A 23232-nucleotide genomic window follows, 5' to 3' on the forward strand; every position below is an offset into this window, starting at 1 on the left:
CACAAATTTTCCTACAGAATTTTCCTTTGAACACTTGGGGTGCCATTTCGTTAGATCAAAATTCATTTCGTGTGTACGAAATAAATTTTGTGGACGAAATTACATTTTGTCTCGACGAAAATTTATTTTGTGTGACAAGAATAATTTCGTATACGAAATAAAATTGCATCATGACGAAATCATTTTCATATGAACAAAAAAACTTTTGTGTACGGAATGGCGTGAATTGGCAAAGTATGGCACGCCAAAAAAATTTTGTGGACGCAATTACATTTCGTCTAGACGAAATTTTTTTCGTTGAGACAAAATTAATTTTGTGTGACACAAAATAAATTTCGTGTACGAAATAAAACAGCGTCATGACGAAAAGATTTTCGTCTGAATAAAAACACATTTTGTGTACGGAATTGCTTGAATTGCACAGAATATACTGGCGGACACTTGGCGCCCCATAATATGCACGGGCCTCGCTCGCGTCGCGGGACCCGAGGCCGAGGACCTACCCCGCGAGCGCGGGGCCGGAGAGGGTCGTCGGGGTGATCAAGACCGGCTTCAGCTAATTCTAATCAATTCTGCACACGCATGCGCTGCCGCAGTCTCTACAATGGCATCCGAAGAAGTTATTAATCCGAGGACTTATTTTGATATAAGTATAGGAGGAGAAGCAGGTATGCAGTTACTTTGTTGAGATTACAAGTGTGTTTGAGCTTCAGAATCCCAGGTTGAGAATATATATGCCCCCGATATGCCCCTACATAATTCTGTCTCTGGCGTGGTCCGCTTTGAGCTTTGAAAGTTGTGTGGTCCCACATCTTGAGATTTATGTTGGGGAAACTTGTTTCTGCTGCGCGCTGCTAGTGATATTGCTAATGCTAGCTAAGTAAGACAACTGGCAGCCGTCTGTTGCGAGGAGTTTTTGAACATATTTTTTTTTTTTTTCTCCTCGTACACAGACGGCTCGCAATCGTGCAGCCACCATTAGGGGACTTGCAATGCAAAATCCCCCCCGTCGGATCGGGGCTTTTCAATTTTTGTCTTTAAATTATTTTTGAAAATTAACGCGACCAAAATGCAAATTCACTCTTTGGCATTAATTGCCAAAAAACAGAGAAAAATCAAGTTGAAAGGAACAAAAATAGTGACTTACCTCGGCTGTCGCGCAAATTCAGTTCCCCGTTTTATCCGGACTTAAGTACATAAACATATGGCCATTGAGTCCCCTGTACAGATCGCGCTAGAACTTCGGTCTCTGTATTTGGTGAGTGAAGCCAACGGAGTTCAGCTGAACAACCAACATAAGAGAGACCGAAGCTTTTGGTCTAATGCTAGCTCAGCTCAGCTGCTAACTGAGCTGAGGCTGAGCTAGTGACGAGTATCAGTATCACTCATTCAAAATAAATAATGAATGATCGAGGTTATGATATAACCTTGTTCTCTGTTATTATTCCATGTAATACCAGGGTGACCAGACTTCCCGTATTTCCTGGGATCGCCCCGTATTTTGCTCCTTTGTCCTGGTGTCCCGACAAACCCTTCCCGGGACGCCTATTTGTCCCGTATTTCCACTCATTCAATAAACAAGGTTAGAATATTATAATATAACCTTGTTCTCAGTTATATCTCCATGTGTGGCAAAATAAGGGTGGCAATGTTTGGCTTATTTTCTCTTTTTCTTTGGGGCAAATGCTTGATTTTTTTTACACTGACAGTTTTCATTACACCTATTATTCATACTACTTGGCTCTTATTTCAATTTGATTCTTTAAATCATTTTTTCTTAATTAAAAATAGAGATAAAAAAATGAAAATTTTCTTGCCATATTACTTTCCACCAATAGAGGGCGTACACAAAAATATGCCCAAAATTCAAGTTTTTGAGCGCTCTGGTGAATACAAAAATTATTCCCAAGTTACTAATGAAAAATAAATTGCAACTGTATGAAGATTAGTAGTTTTGGTCACAAAAATGATATTTAAATGATTTTTTGAAGTGTGTGCTCTGTACAACATTGGCATGCCATTGTCCTACCTGTAGATTCACCACAGGCAGGGTGGTAGCAGTGAACAAGTGCGTATTTCAGAATATTGAACAAAATGTAGTTAATACATTTAAAAGTGACGAATTTTCATCAAATAACCAACAGATGACGAAGCAGAGACAACAATAAAATCGATAACTGTAAACTTTTGCAAGTTTTTCGATGATTTTCTTGCTAACCCAATACATTGCAATGAACTGGCCTCCTGCCTGTGTGAGGCAGGATACTAGCTAGGCAAGTAGGATCGGATCAGATTCTCAATGGTGCAAACAATTACATGATAAACAGTTTTTTCACCAAAATAATCACAAGCTCGGCGGGAAATTTGTATGGATTCTTAGATTACTGATTTGGAGATGTAATCGGAGGAACAAGTTATTGAGTTTATATAACTAGGCCTTGATCTAGTTGTTTCAGCTTTCGATTTGAGTCTTAATTGTGTATATATGATGCTGCAATGATTTGTATCATTTGTAATTTGACAATGTTTCACTTTGAAATTTTATTCATTTCTAAAACATTAAATAGTTTTTTTTTAATTTTGATAATATATTTAAAAAACACCAAATATCATTATGACTTTTGTTAGATGATTGGATTGATTTTGTTTGCTTGAAGTTTGAACTCTTTTTCGTTTTCTTCTTTTCTATAATTCTTTCTTCATCAATATCCTTCCTGCTTGCCCTCTTGTTCTAGCTTTATTTCCTATTTTTGTTTCCTGATCCTTTCTGTGTTCATTTTCGTTCTTTCCTCCTTTCTCTTACCTGCCTTTATTAAATTTCCTTTTTTGTTTCCCTCATTCTTTCTTTCCTTAAACTTTTCTTTGTGTCCTTCTCCCTTCCTCTCCTCTTCGTTCTTTCCTCCTTTTTCTTTCCCCTATCTTTCATTTTTTATTTCATTTTTTCTAATTATTTTCCCTTATTCTTAGTCCTTCCTTCCTAACTTCCTGTTTTTCTTCTTTCTTTCTTTGTTTCTCTCAAAGAATAAAGGAAACTTTTTTTTCATCATTCTTTCTGTCCGTTTTCTTCCATTTTCTTCCTTTTCTTTATTTTGTCTTTCACACACAGTTTATTCATCTTCCATTCCTTTCTTTTTTTATATTCAAATCAAAGAATGATGGAAACCCTTTTTCTCTCTTTTATTCTTTCTTTCATCCTTCTTTTATACTTTTGTTTTCCTTCATTTTCCCTTTCATTTTTTCTTTCTTCTCAATTCATCTCTTTTCTTTCGCCTTTTCTTTCTCTCCTTCATTCTTTCGTTCACCTTTCCTTCCAATTCTTTATACTTTTCATAAGTATAACATTTTTGTGGCCCTCTTCGTTGATCTCTTATTTTGTCGATTGTCCCATATTTCATTTTGTGAAATCAGGTCACCCTGTGTAATACAGGCTCTATAAGGTTTGCAATATAATTTAATTACAGCTAACGTTAGATTTATATTTGTTCATCATATTCTCAGTTAAATTGAATTCAAATTTAATATTTTTCTAAAATTAACAATGAAATGTTATTGTTACTTGAACTTTTTGGCACTCATTTAATGAACAAGGTTATAATATAACCTTGTTCTCAGTTACATCTCCGTGTGTAGCAAAATAAGAGTGGCAATGTTGGCTTATTTTCTATTGGACAAATGCTTGATTTTCTTACACTGTCAGTTTCCAATACAGCTTTTCACTATATAACTTGGCGCTTAATTATATTGTAAATTTGATTCTTTAAATTATTTTTTCTTAATTAAAAATAGAGATTAAAAAAATGACAATTTTCTTGCCTTACTACTTTCCACCAATAGAGGGCGTACACAAAAATATGCCAAAAATTCAAGTTTTTGAGCTCTCTGGTGAATACAAAAATTATTCCCAACTTACTAATGAAAAATAAATTGCAACTGTATGGAAATTAGTAATTTTGGTCACAAAAGTGACATTTTAATGATTTTATAAAGCGTGTGCTATGTACAGCATTGACATACCATAGTCCTACCTCATACCTGTAGATTCCCCACAGGCAGGATGGTTGCAGTGAACAAATGGTACTTGGCCACTCCCTGAGCTCCTAGTACCAATAAGGTCCAAACATTAACATGTATGGACCTCATCATAGGCGACAATGGCTTGAAAACTGGTTAGAACCATTACTGTTTCATGCACCCAAGTATTTCATTATGTTACTCACTAAATACGAGTTGTATGCTGGTTTGTTTATGATTAAATTATTGCCCATGAAATATAATCCTAGACCTACTTTCAGTGTAATAAAATAAAGGGAACTTACATTTGAGTCCCTTTTCGATCTTTTCTTGGCAGTCAGTCCGGTCACCGCCGAATTCGATCAAAGTGGTACGAAGCTGATTTTCAGATCACGCGATACGCGTAGTCATCACCTGATAGATCGACTATCCTTTTTGAAAGACGGCAACAATTATAAATTTTATTATAAAATATATATAGAATAAAATATTTGATATTTTATATATCTTTACAATTAAAAACTTTTTTTTATATAAATTTCATACTTGACGTAAAAATTGTTATTTAACAAAATATGTATAAAAATATTTTTTTTTTTTTTTTTAAATGCCTTGGACACAGTTAAAAAAAAAACCTAACGATTTGGCCGCGTTGTTAACAACTATCGTAACGGGCGCTCTATTTATGAATAAAAAAGAAAGTGCAGCTGTCTACCGCGACTTGGTTTGTCACAAGATTTGGGACAAATCCGTGGGAATTCTGCAGAAAATGCATAAAAATAACTGGTGAGTACCGATTAAACATTATTAATGTATTAAATAGATTATACATACCTTGTAGATATATTTTTAAAATGATATTAATGTTTAGTTCTAAGCTAGGGCGGCCCAAATGCATGTGAATAGAGTCCCAGTTTCTTAACACGGGTAAGTATTGGGGTGTCGCTTAGAGTGGGTATTTGGTACTTAGTACTTGGTACTAAGTATTACTATTAGTATTATTATTTGTTTGGCGTCACCTGTGCCTGGGCTCAGGCGAAAAGCAAACTGAATCACTATGACCCGCAGGTCTCTCCTTCTGATATAACTGATTAGGGAGAATGCAGGTGGACTACTACACCGGGGTTTCCCCCTACTCTTATACGGATAGTGCAGTGGGTTCTTAACGTGCAAAGATGGTGACTCTCCTCTACATGGGGCCTCCATTTAACATCCTATCCAAGGGACAGTGTATTCCATTGTAACAAAGCCTGCATCTATGAAACATGGGAGAGATGTTTGCACACAATGCACTGGCTTCAGTCATCCGCCCGGGGTGGACTCAAACCCACGATCTTTGGTTCGACGGGCAGACGTGTTACCGACTGAGCCAACACCGCTCTCGTATACTAATACTAACCTCGCAATACGTGTGAGTGGTACTTGGTATGACGTTCCTCCGAAATACTCCAAGAAGAGTAAAAATGAGTAATGAAGTTGTCTGTTGAAAAATGAATGACAACTTTCTTGCAATTTTGCTTCACTCCAATATAGAGGGCCTAGAATTCTATACAAAAATATGAACAAATTGAGTGCTCTGTTGAATAAAACATGATTCCCAAATTATTAATATTAATGAAAATAAATAACAACTGAATAAATGATATTTTTAAATATTTTGACATTTTGCCTTGAACCGCCTCCCATATAAGAGAAACAAAAAAATAAAAAAAATAAAAAGAAATAAGGCAGTTATCCCCTACCAATTTTTTTCTCTCTGACTCGGGCCAATATCCCATTTGATTTGTGTGTGGAAGACAACAAAGAAATGTCATGAAAACAAAAGTCGTTGGTAAGTATTTGAAGTAGAATGTGAAGAGGAGTAATTTCTCATGAGGAATTTGCTTATCACATTTTTGTTAGCCACCAAGTTTTCCTTTGCCGCAAATGTAAATTTAAAAAAAGGTATTCTAAACTGAAGACTATCCGAAACTGGATACCAAACCATTTATAAAAGGTCTCTGATACTATGCCTCCTACATTTAGTTATAGAAATAAGTGTCTACTGGTTTGCACATGAAATGATGCCTGTTTGATTCCAGTGCTCACTGTCCCATCTGGTGTCAACCCATCAAAAATGATGTCTCTAGCTGCTCTAGAGAGTAGGGATTGTAATTTTTTGTAGTTGGGTTCCTAACCTTTTTTTTCTTATAATTATTGGATTTGGGACTAAGGTTGAATGGAGCAATTTTCTTGACATAAGTGTGTCTAAAAAGTTTAAATCCCAAATAGGATTGGGCCAGCCCTGCTGTAAATCTGTACTAATGAGACTAATGTAGTCAACATAGTTTATCAGAAGAATACAGTTTCTTGACAGAGACTGAAACTTTTAGTCTCTGCTACAACTAGATCCAATCCAATCCAAAGGTCATTTGATATGAGCCTTTTTCCTTTCGGTGCTGCACACACACAACTCCAAGTAATCATGATATTCCTGATTTTCATTGTCATTTTGATACTCCCTGAGACTAATTGTACTGCTTGTGAATTTCCTATTGAGTTCTGAAATTCAAGTTAGACCCTAACAATGTGTTTTTTTCTTCCCCTTTTGAAATTAAATGGTTCTAGCTGGCAGAATCTTGTTTGAGCTGTATGCCAAGGACGTCCCAAAGACTGCTGAAAACTTCAGAGCACTATGCACAGGGGAGAAAGGAGTTGGAAAGATGGGCAAACCGCTCCACTACAAAGGCTGTATATTCCATCGTGGTTAGTTGATTTTTCTTGTTATGCAAATCATATTCTGGTAACTTTGCAAAAGTCAAATCTTGTAGAATCACAGAAGTCTATCAAACTTTATAGGAGAGGTATATACATGTATACAATCTGGTCTAAAAAGTTGCTTCAACTTGGGCAAATATTTAACTTCCGGAACGGAAGGTCTACATTGGTAAGTTTTCATGTAGGATGATTTATAATTATAGTACAGAGCTTTTTCCAGTGGCACAACTGTTATTATCCTGGCTTCAGCTTGAGCTGTCCCTATCAGCAGTACTCGGTGCAGTCAAGGAAGTCATCTTGCCAGATACCCATACACTTCACCTGGGTTGAGTGCAGCACAATGTAATAAATTTCTTGATGAATAATGTAATATAAATACATCCTGAAATTTTCAGTGTATTCCATGATTGATTCGGGCTTCTATGAATACCCAAAGAGGAAATTATACGTAATGATTCGCTTTTGTTGGAATCCTAACTTTAAAAAATATTATGCATCGTACCTTTGAATTGTGTAGCCCATAGCATTTGCAAAGATAATATGCATGTAATATAGCATCTAATGTGTCTAATACTTTCAGTTTATCTGACACCGAATACAAACTTTGAAATGAATAATTTACATATTTACCAACACTTCTAACAGAGTGTTAAGCATTACATTTTTCATTTTTAAAAGAGGGGGATGGTTATAGTGTGTTCTATTAAATACAATTAGTCAAGGTTTGATACACATGACATTCTTTGGATTGCACTGAATTTTCTATGAGTCAAACTCAGTCGAGCCTAGGTACCTTGGTTCAGTACATCCATTGACTCTTCTTGCACATTGCTCATTGTATGAACCTGAATTCATCTGCTAGCAACATGCATTATTTGTATTTCATGGAGTCATAATTTGAAATCCTGTATTACTTTCTTGACAGTGATCAAGAATTTCATGATCCAAGGTGGGGATTTCACCAACTTCAATGGAACAGGAGGAGAAAGTATCTATGGAGAAAAATTTGCTGATGAAAACTTCACTCACAAAGTAAGAGATATTCCTATAATCTTGCATACATTCTACAGTGTTTATCAAAAAAGAAGTTTACACTTTGAAATATTCCTGATATGATATATTTCTGATATCCTAAAGCTTTTTACACATTTATCTATTGGTATAGGTCTCTCTAAGCGAATGACAATGTAATTGTCAAAAATCTTTCTGCTGGAGAGAACACCACTTGGTTTTGAAAAGTTTGTGAAAAATGATTTGCACAGAACTTGAATTTAGTTACCAGTGTATGAACAAAAGCAGATATAATTAATCATGAAGAGTGTATGGACTTCAGCAACGAGAATTGATTTGAAGATATCTTTTTCCTATTAACCTTGTTACCTTGGCCAAAATTCCACATTAACTGCCACTGGGCCACCCCCCCCCCTCCTCCGCTCACACACACACACACACACACCAATGCAATGATAACTGCTTTACAAGTAGCAGTGATTTGCAAGAAATAATATGCTTAATTTTTCTTCTGTTATTTCTTGTCATGCTTTGGTGGAGAAACAAGTAAGAGATTAAGTATGAAATATAAACCCCCTTTTAATGACAAAACTTAATAAAGATAAATCCTGGAGATATCTGAAAAGAAATTTTAGTTTCGTTGATTTGTATCATTTTATGTCCTCAGATCCTGCTGGAGCAAATAACCTAAAAGTTATGTTTATCCTAGGCTTAGAATGATCTATTTGGTAGAAGGTTGTTATAAAAAGTTAGAATGTAATTTTTGTATTTTCATTGACCCAAAGTGGACCCAAAAAGATAAAAATATACTAGATGGTCACTTTGTTTATTGTTGTTGTTTTTTCCTTTTCCCATTGACATGGTGTGAAAACCATCATTTCTGTGCAAACCGATTTTTGCGAGCTTTAAAAAAATGAACAGTGCTCATTCAAGTGTAAGATTCTGTTAAAAATGATATTTTATATATTTTTGTATCGATTCTGTAGCACACCAGCACAGGTCTGCTGAGCATGGCTAACTCCGGCAAGGACACCAATGGCTCTCAGTTCTTCATAACAACCACAGAGACTCCGCACCTGGACAACAAACACGTTGTGTTCGGCCGAGTTCTCAAGGGTATCGGGTTGCTGAAGGAGATTGAGAGCTCAAAGACGGGAGAGAATGATGTTCCCATCAGGGTGAGATGTTGGACATGAGCAGTCAATGGGGATGATGATGACGATGATGATGATGATGATGATGATGATCATAGTATGATAGTAATAAGGTGTTTGATAAGTAGCAATGATAATAATAGTAGCGATGGCAATGACAGTGGTATTGATAGTTGTAGTGATGCGGATGATGTTGGCTATGATTATGATGAAAAGATGAGGAGGAGGAGGAGGAAAAACTGGTGTTAATGCTGTATATAGAAAACTTGATATCTATTTGTGATTCAAAATGATATTACATGACAATGATTAAAAATGATGGAAGTAAAAATGGTTATGATGATAATGATTATGGTTATAATTATAAAGATATTGATAACCATGGCCTGCTGTGTATCAGGGTATTGACTTTATGATTATTATTTTTTTTTTTGGTAATTCTAATTGATAAATATAACCTGAACTCACCAAATATCTTCTTTTTTCAGAGGGTTGAGATCAGTGATTGTGGAGAGCTTCAGCCCGGTGAGGATGATGGTATGGCCATTGTAGACGATGGAACAGGAGATGTTTTCCCAAATTATCCTGAAGATTCAGACTTGGATCTCACGGATGTGAGTATAGAATAAAGGCTTTGATTCACAGCCTCTTATTCCTTAAAACTAGGCTATTTTGAAGCCTTAAAGTTTGAGTGCAAGATTAATCAGAGCCCCCTCCCCCAAAAAAAAAAAAATTGCCAGTGATGTAATCTTCAAGGGAATTTGGTCTGAAAAGAAAAGGATTAACCCTTTACTTTGATGGGGGACTCAGAGGACCTTCATCAAGAGTTCTTGTGATATATTGGCAAAGTGCAAACAATAAGCATAGCATTTTATGACAGCATTATTTGACACCAAATACCATACAAATGAATATGCATTTTATTAACAAGTTTTCTATAGAGTTTTTGTTGTCTTGCCTGAACTATAGAGAGGTGGTCTCTAACAGTAACACAGGTTTGACTGTATAGTGTTTTTTTTATTACCTTTATCAAATATAAACTCACAGGATAATATTATTTCACTTTTGTCCAAATCTCTTTCAGTATGTGAAGGTCTTGGAGGTTGCCATGAAGCTAAAAGACTTTGGAAATGGAAAATACAAATCAAAAGATTATGAGTTTGCCATCAGAAAGTATGAGAAGGCTATTAGGTAAGATTCTAACAGGAGTTGCAGTTAAACACTTCATTGAATCTTTTATTGTAGTATTTATTTCTGATCAGAGCCCTGTTTCATAAAAGTTACTATTGTAACTTTGCCGTCCAATGTAACTATCATGGTAACAATGCTAATCAGATTCGAGGATTCCAGTAAAAGATACCATTGGATGGCAAAGTTACTGTCATAATGACTTTTATGCAACAAGGCCTTGGATTTGTGGTGGATGAGTTTGAAGAAAAAGTTTTGGTGGTTGTTTCATAAAGCTGGTCATAAAGTTACGCATTGTGGTGGTACCATATATTGATGACCCATTGCATAACACCTAACTCCACCAAATTGTTTTCAGCGTTGAAAGCAAGGTGTGAAATAGATAATCGCTCTTTACCCACACGCATCTTTGCATCTTTGCATCTTTGAATATCATAAGGGCATAAAAACAATATTGCTAATCCAGGGGCCCGTAACACAAAACTTGCAATGATCGTAGAACATTTTTACAATTGATTGCATTGACTACAATGTATAATCAATCGTAAAATCGAGCGTACGATCAATCGCTAACCTCCGTGTTACAGGACCCAGGTATGGAGTCTTGTCATAGTCTTTTACATGATGGATGCATAAGAAATGTGTGAATGTGAAAATATCACATTTCGTTTTGGACTAGGGTAGGCTGGGCCATCCAACATGGGGCAAGTTGAGCCATGGTAATTCATATGGAAATGTATATGTATTAAAAAAAATAAGCCATTGGTATGCCGGCAGACAAATTCACAAGACAATGTTTTACTTTTAGAGGATGTTAGTATTTATCAAGAATTAGCAAGTGAAAAAAATTAAAAATAAAAAAAATGTCATGCTGGTTCTTGTCTCATACCTGCTGTACATAGTCTTTGTGGCTCATCTCACTCAAGAAGGTGGCTCAACTTATGCCATGGATGGGGCAAGTTGAGCCATTTGACTTTTTTCAAAGGTGACAGTGACTTTCGGTGTGGGGGTAGAATGTTATATATACGTAAAAAAAAAGTTTCCCAAGAATTAAATTGTAAGGCAAGTTACTTATTTCTACAAGATTATTAATCATATATCAGGTGGGTGTCTCATAAAGCTGTTCATAAGATAAGAGCAACTTTAAGAACGACTGGTGATCCTTTTGGTAAATGGTATACGCCATTGGTGATGGTTTAGCGTGTAAGAAAAGTTCACCAGTTGTTCTTAAAGTCGCTCTTAACTTACGAACAGCTTTATGAAACGGCCCCTGTTCTAACATGCAAAAAATAAAAAATGGCTTACCCCGCCTTCCTTTATGCATCATTATACTCTAGATTCTGTCTCCTTGATAAGGAAACTTGGAAATGTTTCACAAAGATTTGAGTAAAAGTCATGCCAAAGTGCTTGATATGTGCACATGATCGTTAACTTGTAACCTAAATGATTGATGATTACAAAGAAGCATGCGTCTCTGTAGCATGGTCCTGCTAATGCTGTGATGCATTGTATCTATACCATACACAGCTTCAGGGATAAAACTTAGAATTCATTAAAAAGTCAGATAATCATCTCGAATGATCCCTTTTCTGCACGAAAAAGATGTATTCTATGAACAAAAATATGTTGAAAATGTCTGAATTCAGACTTTAGTCTCAAATGTGGCATCCCTGCAGCTTTAAATTAATTTGTGAATTTTAGTCACCTTACCCTAAGCAGGCCAGGCTTTTTTAGGGTTTTAGAAAACCCACCCCCTCCCCCCTCTTGAGATATCAGCGACAGCCGCTGATTGCGCGAACACCGTGAAAATTAGTAGGATGTATTCTACAAGGCTTTATAATTTATTTTTCCAAAAAATTAAATTTATTTAATGAATTAATTAGGCTAATTTGTGCGTAAATGATACTTTTGCTCTATTTCACAAAATTTTGGTGTAAATATTCTTTATACCACTGCTAACACTTAGAAATGAAAAAAATCTTGTTTTAAAAATAAGTTTATGTAAGTTATTGTGTTACAAATTGTATATTTTGTTTCAAACCGTTTGTTTTTTCTTTCTTTTTTTTTCACCAAATTTATAGCAGAACCTTTTTGTAGCATAACTACGCTAAAATCAATTAATTTCAGCTGATGAAAGTAAAAATAATAAATTTTTATAAATCAGATGAGAAAACTCAATTTACATTGACTTTGTACACAAAATTACGTTTAGAAGCAAGTTTGGGTCTGACGTGTACTTAATGTAATGTTGCATAATTTTCCAACCGCATGCTCGGGCACTGTTAATTTGGTCCCAAAAGATGTGCAAGTCTCCAAAGTATAAAGTCAGCGAGCCGTGCGGTCAAAATATTTTGTGAAGCAGAATGGTCACAGAAAATGTCAAGGCGGTTTTAGGATTAAATTGTGTGAAACACCCCCTGTTTTTAAATCTAAAACACCCATAGTAAATCACCATTCCACACTCTTTATTCCTAGATACTTGGACACTCTTGATCTTGAGGGTAAGCTGAATGATGTCCCTGATGAGAAGACCAAGGTTCTACAAAGCTATCTCCCATTAAGGCTCAATGTGGCTGCCTGCAAGTTAGAACTAGACCTCAATCACGATGCCATAGAACAGTGTGACAAGGTACTAAAGGAATGTGTTTAAAGACAAAAGGCCCAGGTTCAACAGGTGGTTTACCTAAACCACCTGGTTGATCCCATGGTTTATGTTGATTTCATGTATAAATTACGCCTAATTCACCTTGTTTATTAAGATGTTCTTTATTTTGCCTGATTGATTGTGTCAGCTAACTATGATTGCAATTCATTGACCCGAGATGGGTATTTTACTTATTCCTGATTTATGCTACAGCTACATGTATTGTCTTAGTGTACAAATTTAGACCAAAATTGTGTGGAAGTCTGCTAAATGCATTCAAAATCATCTGAAATTTGTAGTGACAGCATATTCTTCATTTGGTATCAGTAATAAACATTATCTCAGTGTAAATATTTTCTCTTGCCTGAAATTGCTAATGTCTATGTTTTTATCTTATGCTACAGGCTCTTTCCATTGATGCAGACAATGCTAAAGGATGGTTTAGGAGAGGAAAGGCTCAAATGAACATGAAGAATTATGATGGAGCTGTGGAGGACTTTCAAACAGCATTATCAAAAGAACCAGAAAACAAAGGTGTGTTTACTATTGACATTACTTGGAATAATGTGAAAAAAAACATTAGCAACAACGGCCCAACATGTGAATAAACAGAGAAAAGCCAAACAAGCATGGCACTTAAAAAAAATTTTATCCAAATTCAATAGAACATGGCAAGTTATGACATTTGCTAGGTTTCACAAATACATACGACATGAGTCAGTCATGTGAATGAGGGTTCTGATGACATCACAAACGTGCTATGTTACATATTTTTCATTATCAGGAAATTCAAAAATTCAGAATTCAATCACAATGATCTATGGGGACAGTTGTCTTGAGACCATCTTGTCCACATTAGTATTGCTTGTTAGGGACTCCATTTTATCTTTGTCTTTCATGTTAGAAGTGATTTTTAGTTTTTGTACAATTGATCTAACTTGGAAGAAATCCTGTTCACATAATTAATGCATGACTTGGACTATAGTGGGGTGTTACATGAAAGTGGTCAGCTTTGACAATTTTAGTGAAAGCCTTGGTTTTGATTGGCTAAAAATCACAGGTCTCTTTACTGTTATGGTATCTGTCAGATAGAGCAAGCTTTATGAAAAATGGTGCCCAGTCTATCAAGTTTTATTAACTTGTATGTTTTTTTTTTCTTTCTTTTCTTTTGCAGCTGCAAGCAATGAACTGAAGAAGGCCAAGCATTTCATTCAAGAAAGGAAAAAGAAAGAAAAAGCTGCATTCGCTAAGATGTTTTCCAGCTGATGTTTCTTCATTCCAAACCTTCTTAAGTGTTTTTTATGTCTATAAATGTTTTAAATACTCAGAAACAGGGATAACAGACAGTAGGTTTGTATACTGTAAGAGTGGAATATTTTGTGATGTGGAAGCGTTTCCGGTATAACTGGTGCAAAACTCAGCTAAGCGCAATAAGTTAAAGGGGAGCTATTGCTGCAGGAGACAAGTGTGTTCTTGTCATCTTCAGGCCCACTAAAGAATACAGAGTGAATCATGAAACCACCACACTGATCTTCTTTACCACGTAAACCTTCAGAATTTATTTCTATCTTATTAAGGATAATAGTCTAATAAAAATTCCACTTTAAGAATAGGCTTCTGAGATGTCCCCAACTTCAAGCTACACACCCAAATAGTTGAAATGTTTGGACCATACTTGTTTGTGTATTATTACATTTATTTCCATGTAATCTTTGTTCATGTGGCTCTCGATAAAACTTGTGTTAATTTCATATCATTAGGTTGATTCTAAATCTTACAGCATGTACTCAAATTCTTCAATTCTCTGTCACTTTGAGGCGATCTTTTTAAATCATTATGATGTGGGGCCCTATTTCATTAAGAGTTACAACTGTAGTAACTTTACCAAATCTTTTATTCTGATTGGCCGCTGAGCCCGGTTACCATGGTAATTGCCTTTTATCGTGTTTGAAGTTGCAATAATGGAAAAGTTAACTTAGTTGTACATCTTTATGAAACCAGCCACAGAACTGAAGTTTTCCTTTATACAAGTGGAAATTACTACTTTTACATTGAGCCATTATCTAGTTTCTTGAAACTTCTATATTGTATTTGTTCCAATGCAATTTTGGTCAGGATCCTATTTGTGAAAGAGTGTTCAAATGGTTGATATTTCATTCATGAATTGATGAACAAATCATTCAGTTATATGTAGAGTCTGTGTACCTTATAATCTATCGGGAAAATGTTTTAGTTTTTTTTAGATTATTTGTTCAGTGATTCACTATGCAAAGTATTATAATGGTTATATTGTCTTTTAGCACAACTTAATACTATATTGCCTGCCTTTCCTGATCATTCCATGTTAAAATGTAATATTATGCTCAACAGAAATTCATGGTTGATTCAAGAGGGGTTTTTTTAGTTTGTCTACATATTATTAATTGCCAGAGTAGTCTTTCAAAGAAGGGCTCAAAGGGACTAGCATAATTTATCATATTTGAACCTTATTTTTGATGTAGAGAAGAATCATGATTTAATGCACAAATTGGCATAATCAAAGAAATCACACGACTGTGACTTTGTGATTATGTTTATTATCATTTTTATTCTGGCAAAAAATAATACATTTAAGAAATTTATGCAATAATATGCAATGCAACAAAGTGTGCATCCACTGGACTGCCAACTTAACTGGTTTCTCATCGATGTAGTCAGTAATGACAATATCACCCAATCAAGTACTTACAAGTAATTGTAAAAGCAGATAAGAGAATAAGATATGAACACAAATATCACTGAACAATATACATGTAGAAGGTTAAATTTAATTTTAATTGTATTAACTCTATTCTTTCTCCTATAATTATGTCCATTTCAGATTGGAATACCCCTTTGATATGAAATTGTGTATTATTGTTGAGGCAGGTGGATGAAGAGTTTAGTTAAACTGTCAGATCTCTTTGTAGAAGGGAAGTGTATTTGTTCATTTTTGTACCATTAAAATGGAACTTTGTATTAAGAAGTAATGATTTGTTTCATACAGATATTTATTTCTAGCGCACTTAATAGTGATACAACCCATTCAGGGGCCACAGAACTGTTTTCAAAGGAGGGGGACTGAGCCAATAGTGGGGTGCTGACCATGCAAAAAATCACAATCATATGGTCATTTTCACGTTTTTGTACACGGGTTTTGAAAGCCCCCCCCCCCCCTCTCGTTTTCTGCGGCCCCTGCCATTTGTATAATACTTGTTGTCATCCTGAGTCCATTGGCAAATTATTATTATGGTAACTTTGCCATCACGTGGTAAATGTCATGGTAACAATGTTACAACACAGCAAATCAAAATCAAGGATTTAAAAAGTTAGTATTTTTATCAAATGGCATGGTAACAATGGTAATACAGAGATGCCAACTGTTTTTTTTTGGCAGTATCTTAATACCCTTTTGAATAAAATGACCAGGTTTTATGAAGTAATTTTTTTCTCAAAATCATATACACATATCTATTGGAAAAAGTTGAAAATACTCTTTTTTGCAACCAAAATCCTTTTTTTTCATCCCTAAAAATACTTTTATTTCTATTACAGGGTTAGCATCCCCGGGGATCTTTCATTAGTGACTCTATTACCAAGGTAACCTTGATTGTGATTGGCTGCCGCTATGTATGTTACCATGGTAGTTGCCGTAATGGCAAAGTTACCATAGATGTAACTCTGTGTATAACAGACCTGTGGCGTGGTAAGGGGAGGGGTTAAATGGTTGTTGTTAATCATGGTCCCCTAGGGGTGCAAGAAAACCATTTTCATCAGATGAACAACCAAATAAACCATCAGTAGTGGATATTGAAAGTGATATGATTTTTTACACTTATATTCTGGAGATAATTATGGACCTGTGGTGCTGAAGGGAATCAGTAAGAGAGATTGAAAGACGGGCTTATGGGAGAGAGGGAAAAGCCAAGAAATGAGAGAGAGAAGAATTAGGCCCTTGATCATTCTGGAGCTTGTACTATCAAATAAAGACAGAAATGATACAGATTGCGGTTGTGATGATTTTTATTTTAAAGAGGATATACTTTACTAGCGTTGCCGTCGTAATCAGGATGGTGGAAGAGATCTGTTTCCAAGATTATGAAAGTTCTTTGTCATTTCATTTTCAAACTGATAGTGCAAACTCAAAGGTTATGAGCGACTTTACAAATGACTAGCAATCCATTCTTAGGAACTACATTGACACCAATGAAAATCTGTTGTGTATCGGTTACCACAAGAAGATATCACCAGTCGTGCGTGAAGTCACCCTTAACTTACAAACAGCTTCATGAAACACCCACCTGGTTCGATTAACATCAGTTATGTACCAAATACCTCTAGCTGATGAGCAGACTTTGTAACCCATCTCAGCAGCTGTGCCAAAGATTATCTCGATTGGGGGGGGGGGGTGAAGTCTTAAAGTTACCATCTTTATTTTTTTTGTCCTTGGTGAAACTACAAGGAAATTACACAGATTTTTTACTCTGCCTTCTCTTTTCAATAATCTTTGGGTTTTGTTCATCCACCCTCCCAACCAGTGACTGCCTCTGTGATTGTTTTAGTCATGGATAATAATGAAAAGAAGGGGAAAGGAAAGAGTTATGACAAGAGAAGGCTGGGGCTGACATTTATGCAGGGCATTGTGGAATGGTTTTGAAATGGGGGGGGGGGGGGGCTGACCATGCAAAAAATCACAATTGCGATGGTCATTTTTATGGCTTTTGGAAAAAAAAGTGGGGGCTGAAGCCCCCCCCCCCCCCCGTTCAACGGCCCCTGTGTAATATCCATATTTTCTTTCACTGAGGAAAAATATTAATCTTTAGGCCCTATACCATCAAGAGATCCTGTGCCACCCCTCTATAATAAGTATGAAATATGTTTTATAATATGCTGAATATATATGAAGGCCTCTATTCTTGAGACCAATCAAAGAGGATGCTACATCAGGAACTCATAAATGTCCTAAATATTGGGCTACAATATTTCTGTATAGCGTGAAGTTACAGATTTGGGGGTCTGGGTGCATAAGAACAGAGTAACAGGAATAAACCTAAATAAAAAATTAAAGTGCAGGCTGATATCATCTTTTTACACTGGTATACAGATGGGTGGGTGGCTAGGGTGCATAGTCATAGACCCCCCCCCCCCCGGGAAAAAAATACATGATCAAGAAAAGGAAAGGAAAATGGGTAGTTGTTAAATTACGTCAAACTTTATTACAAAATTGGAATTTTGCATTGAAAGGTAAAAATCTTTACTCACTCGCTCACAGATTTTCAGAAATTTGTCCCATGGGAGCTAGGGTCGATTTTGCCCCTGAAAAGCTCAAGAGCCCTGGAAATTCAAAAAAAGTTACAGCTCACAAAATGCCCCATGCATTGCAAGCTTATCAAATGTTGCAGATTTAGGCAGTCGGATGTGACAGGAAGCACACGAAGGAGAATTTTTTTATTTTATTTTTTTGCTTGGTCTGTTCCCCCCCCCCCGAAAAAAAAATGCTGCTGCTTTTTTTTTCAAATAATATGACGAATACTTTATTCTAGATAGAGAAATGGACTGTCCTTGAAATAGGTTGCCCCGTTTCTTCGGGGTGACACGCCCACTCGAAAGTAGGTTTTATTAGTTTACAGCTTCAATCCATTTGTTATTACTGGAAAAAAACAATGTAATGCTAATTCAAGATATGAATGCAATAAATACAATATCGCTGGTGCTACATCATTGTATTGTTTTTATTATATTTTTCAGATATATCTTGAAATGATTTGTGAGTTTAAAACCAGGTTCTGATTTATTTGACATAAAAACATAGTATAAAAGTATACGTTATAGACAACGAACGTAGAGGGCAGCAACACACAAGCGTGTTGCTCTAAGGAAGGTCAACTCCGCTCGAATTTTGTGACCAGTCTAAAAAATAAGGGGGACTTTTCGGAAATTTGTCGAGTTGATTTTTTTTCATTTGTTAATTTTAAATATTTTTAATGAACAATTATTACGTCTGTTATTCTAGCTAGAAATATTAAAAATATTACTTTTATTTTTAAAAAAATTATTTAGCTTAAATAATCATATTGACATTTTTTCTCATTTTTGAATATTAAGTCTATGACGAGGATACCTCTTATCTCTTATTTTCCTCTGCTGAATTTCGCTGCACCACTAATAAATGCATAGACAACTATCGTAATAATCGAGGTCATTTTTCTGGCCTGGGTGCGCCGAGTCTGGGCCGGTCGCGTAGCTACTAGTAACGTTAATGATGCGCTGGGGCTTCAGTCGACTCGTCATAGATCTTCTAGCAACATACACAATGACGTCTAATTTGCCTGGTCTGATTTGAAGTGCAATCGCTTCAGGGCTGAAGTTTATCAACGATGATTGTTCAAGGTCAGATTTCAAATTTTAATTTGCATTTGACTTTTAAGTCTATAAATCTTAATACAAGGCGCCTAAACCCCGAAATCCGGGTATAAATTTCAACTTCGAGTCCGAGACTATGGACGGCGAAAAAAAAACCCATGCATCGGATGCATTGCAAGCCAAATTAAAGCTTGAATAAAATTAAACCTATTCACATTTTCCCTGGTTTTCTTCAATAATTTCTAAGAAAAATCAGCCAATTCTGGGAAATTGATTGCAATGTTACATCGTTTGCAGAGTGCCATCATCGTTTTGCGTTAGACTTAACCTTAGTTATACTTAGATCTAGGCCTAGACTAGAAGAAATGGGAGCTGGATATTATACACCATCTTAATTTATGATTTTGGGCAGAAAGTAGATTTGATAGACAGCATCCATATCTTAATTTGACCATTGATTCTGTGCAATCAAAGACTTTTACATAATTTGTTTGCCATATTGCAAGAATTGGTAAATTTTCCTGGGCCTGCATGGCCTGGGCTTGGCTGGCAGAACGCGTATTTTTTTGGGAGAAATTTCGAAAGTGAAAGAGCAAAGTGACTAAGCTCGTCGTGATTTTATGCATTATCTAACTGAATTTTAATTCTCATGCCTAACGGTAAGGCCTAACGGTAACTTGTCAACCATTAAATCTTCTAGTTCTAGATCTAGATTTTACCCTGTAGGCATTTAACGTACGGACTAAAAAAAATCATAACCTCCTAGCGGCTAGCCCATGCAGGCTGGCCTTAATTGAACCAAACTTAGCTTGCATGGACCAACCCTCAAATGATTTAGGCGTCCTATACTATAAAAGACAATGTGGAATTCATCTGTTTTGAGTTTATTATTATTTTAGTATTTTTTTATTGTTGCAAAGACTAGTCGTGCTAGATCTATATATATTCTAGATCTACTTAGATATCCAGTGTGGAACAACATCTTCAACAAACAGATCGAGACTGGTCAGAGCATTTGTCTAGTTAGACAAATAAAGTTAGATCTTTAGACTTTGGTCTATCGATCAACTAGACAGGAATAACCGTCGTTTCTGGGGATTTATTCAACAATTTCTGACATTTTACTATAATCTCTATCGGTGAGTGAGCCAGCGCAGTTCAGCAGAGCAACCAAAATACAGAGACTGAAGCTTTTGGTCTATCGATCAACATGATCAAGATCTAGGTTAGATGTGGACTTCACTTATTACTGATTGGAATGTATTTCTAAATTTATAAGTTTTGGGGACAATGGTGAAAAGAAATGATAACATACTATTGGTAGATACGTGAATTATTTTTTTTAATACCCATTGGCATTGCTGCCTGCTCTAATAAATAAATGAGTCACGGCCTATAATGGACTGCAGATAAATGCTGATCGACGCCTAGCAGAACAAGTACCAGTGCTAGACTAGGGGGTTGAAATCTAAGCAGACGACGGAGCATAATGTAGCTTAAGGATAGAATGATGATGGGTTCAGCGAAGAGCCCAGAGAAAATAAGGGGGACATATTCAATCCCGAAATGCTTTGCGAGTGGTCACAAAATCGTCTCGGCGCAAATCACCTAATTCAGCCGTCTGGTGAAATCGCTGATAACAACAATCACCGATTTGGTAATGATTTACTAGTTTCCTGAAACTTGCATTTGTAAAGTTTTAAATATCAAAGTATGTTTTCATATTTATGTATATCCCTCAACATATTTTTTAATGTTATCTTTGATATCGTTGTAGTCATATTCTTTCATATTCGTTTCTTGATCACTACTAATTTGTTGTTGTATTTGATCGGCATTTGATTTCGTTGTCATGAACAATAAAATATGCGCGCAGCTCAGTTGCATGCGCGTATCGAGTTGACCTTCCTTAGAGCAACACGCTTGTGTGTTGCTGCCCTCTACGTTCGTTGGTTATAGACTAATTCGTGCGATCGAATGTTTATATTTCTCATAAACGCACATGATTAATCAAGGAGATTTACGATCAATCAGGCGCTAGGATCGAGTCTTTGGTGGTTTAGGTTGGGGAGGAAAAGGTCAGACAGTATTCCACATATCATGTCAGGATCTTCAGATTTATTAAAGGATGCAAAACGTTCAGTTGAGATGGAAAAAGAGTCAAAATGTCGTACTATAATGTGGTCTGTGCCCCGTTCCGTCTCGACCGCCCTGACCAAATGCATCGCCGCCGGAGCTCCGGCGGACAGTACGGTGTGGTTCGAGCCGTTCTGCTACAGCAGGGCAATTTCGATCATCGCTTCAGCCAAGCATAATATTTCGTTACCGCTTGACTATGATGGAAATGAAAAGACTTTTGAGCAAGCAGCATCTGCTATTGGAGATATGATGTCCTGCAAAGTTCATCCAGAACATCTTGCGTAAGTATATAAATTCAGACAGGATTCATTGTCAACAAATGTACACAGTGAACAGTAGACAGTACAAAAACAAAAGGAACTTTGACTGGGGCTTTACCCCATACTATGCAAGGGGAAGGTTGGACACTTCTGCCATTTTTTAAATGCTCCCAAATGCCTGAAAAATGCTCCTGGGGAAGGGCGCCCAACAGCGTTGAGTAAATAAACCATGGCACATCGACACGCGACTGTGTACTATAAAACATATGGGGGAAATTAGCCCAGGGAGATCCCGCCCGCTTCGCAGGCTGGAGCCCAGGAACTCACTGTGCATTTACTCATACTCACAGGAGTACGGTAGATTGTGGTCACAATAACTCTTCTACCCCAGTCTCAATCAGCCATTTTGTTATGAATTTTGAAAGAATTAGGAGAGGTATCACGACAGAACTTTCGTGTTCCATGCAGGCCGAGCAGAGCTAAGAAATTAAGCCATTTTTAAAGTCATTTTGATTATAAAGAAAGATATTTTTAGTCATGCCTGAAGTATTGCAATATCAAAGACATCACTGTTTTCTTTTTTTACAAATTTCATGAAATAATTTGAACAGAGCAGATAGAAATTAAGAAGCAAGAGATGCCAACTATCCCAATTCTTCCCTCCAGCTTCCCTCCCACAGCTTACTAAAAACAGGTCAAATTTTGTGGTTGCAGAAAAAAAAATGTTTTCTCATATCTCAACAATCAGATTTCAGTGATCTCCCAATTCTATTTTTCTTAAGTAACTGAGTAGTTAAATAAAGTCTGTTGAAGATAATGAATTGACAGGACTTATTATATAGGCCTACTGTAGGCCTATATCTGTAGGCCTATATAATAAGTCCTGTCAATTCCGCCTACACTGCAGTGTAGCACTGAAACTACCGGTACATGTAGATTCAACTAAGGTTGCCTTTCAAAAAGTATTTATTCTCCTTGTCTTTCTTGTATAGGTATGGGTCACTCAAACAGCTTCTAGAAAAAGATGCCAGCCCCTGCGTGTTCGTCAAGGACCTGGCTCAAGCAATGAATAAGGACAAGATCCAATATCTCCCTCAAGGGTACAAATATGTGTTCCTGATTCGACATCCCCTCCGAGTCTTCTATTCCTTCCGAAAGGTCGCATATGCAAACTCTGCCAAGTTTGAGGGTGACTCCAAAGCAACAATGGCGGAGGAAGAATATGACATAGAGAGGGATTATGTCATGTTTGATAGAGCTGGATTGTACTTCCGGGGTATTCATGAAACCTGGAAATATGTGAAGGATAACTTGAACAGTGAGCCAGTTGTGATTGACGGAGACGATTTGCTGGCTAGGCCTGCTGAAATGCTACCAAAGATCTGTGAAGCTATAGGTATCCCATACAGAGAGAGCATGTTGCATTGGAATCCATCTACTGACATTGTTAAGAAATGGGTTCACCCAGCCGACGGATTGCTGGATGAATTGATGTATATCTATGATAGAGCATTAACAAGCAGTGAATTTGCTCCAGCCAATCCAATGCCTCGCCGCGATCAGGTCACCCAAGATGTTATCAGACTTACTGATCAAGTGATGAAGTACTATGAGGAGATGTATGAAACAAGAATGAAATGATGCTTTTGTTTTGGTCAGGAATTAATATTGTTGAAATATTCCATTA

At 36.3% G+C, this 23232-nt stretch overlaps 2 protein-coding genes across 2 annotated transcripts; both read left to right on the forward strand.

The window, feature by feature from the left end:
- The first annotated feature begins 554 nt into the window (after positions 1-554).
- Positions 555-15762, forward strand: LOC121410024 (peptidyl-prolyl cis-trans isomerase D-like). Its single transcript, XM_041601846.1, has 9 exons — positions 555-668; positions 6619-6756; positions 7694-7800; positions 8766-8957; positions 9422-9547; positions 10018-10124; positions 12597-12750; positions 13170-13299; positions 13940-15762. The coding sequence occupies exons 1-9, from the start codon at positions 605-607 to the stop codon at positions 14029-14031; spliced, it is 1110 nt and encodes a 369-aa protein (XP_041457780.1). The 5' UTR covers positions 555-604; the 3' UTR covers positions 14032-15762.
- A 5361-nt stretch (positions 15763-21123) lies between these two features.
- Positions 21124-23232, forward strand: LOC121406343. The gene is made up of 2 exons (XM_041597381.1): positions 21124-21566; positions 22538-23232. Exons 1-2 carry the CDS (start codon positions 21247-21249, stop codon positions 23184-23186), a joined length of 969 nt encoding a protein of 322 aa, XP_041453315.1. The 5' UTR covers positions 21124-21246; the 3' UTR covers positions 23187-23232.

The sequence above is a fragment of the Lytechinus variegatus genome, chromosome 1, assembly GCF_018143015.1.
Source record: "Lytechinus variegatus isolate NC3 chromosome 1, Lvar_3.0, whole genome shotgun sequence".
Lineage (NCBI taxonomy): Eukaryota > Metazoa > Echinodermata > Echinoidea > Temnopleuroida > Toxopneustidae > Lytechinus > Lytechinus variegatus.

Excerpts from the sequence above, each read along its gene's own strand:
- LOC121410024 (XM_041601846.1), top strand. The coding sequence starts at position 605 with ATGGCATCCGAAGAAGTTATTAATCCGAGGACTTATTTTGATATAAGT. Across the intron at positions 6,757-7,693 it reads AGGCTGTATATTCCATCGTG|TGATCAAGAATTTCATGATC; the intron begins GTTAGTTGATTT and ends CTTTCTTGACAG. Across the intron at positions 10,125-12,596 it reads AAGTATGAGAAGGCTATTAG|ATACTTGGACACTCTTGATC; the intron begins GTAAGATTCTAA and ends CTTTATTCCTAG.
- LOC121406343 (XM_041597381.1), top strand. The coding sequence starts at position 21,247 with ATGTCAGGATCTTCAGATTTATTAAAGGATGCAAAACGTTCAGTTGAG. Across the intron at positions 21,567-22,537 it reads GTTCATCCAGAACATCTTGC|GTATGGGTCACTCAAACAGC; the intron begins GTAAGTATATAA and ends TTTCTTGTATAG.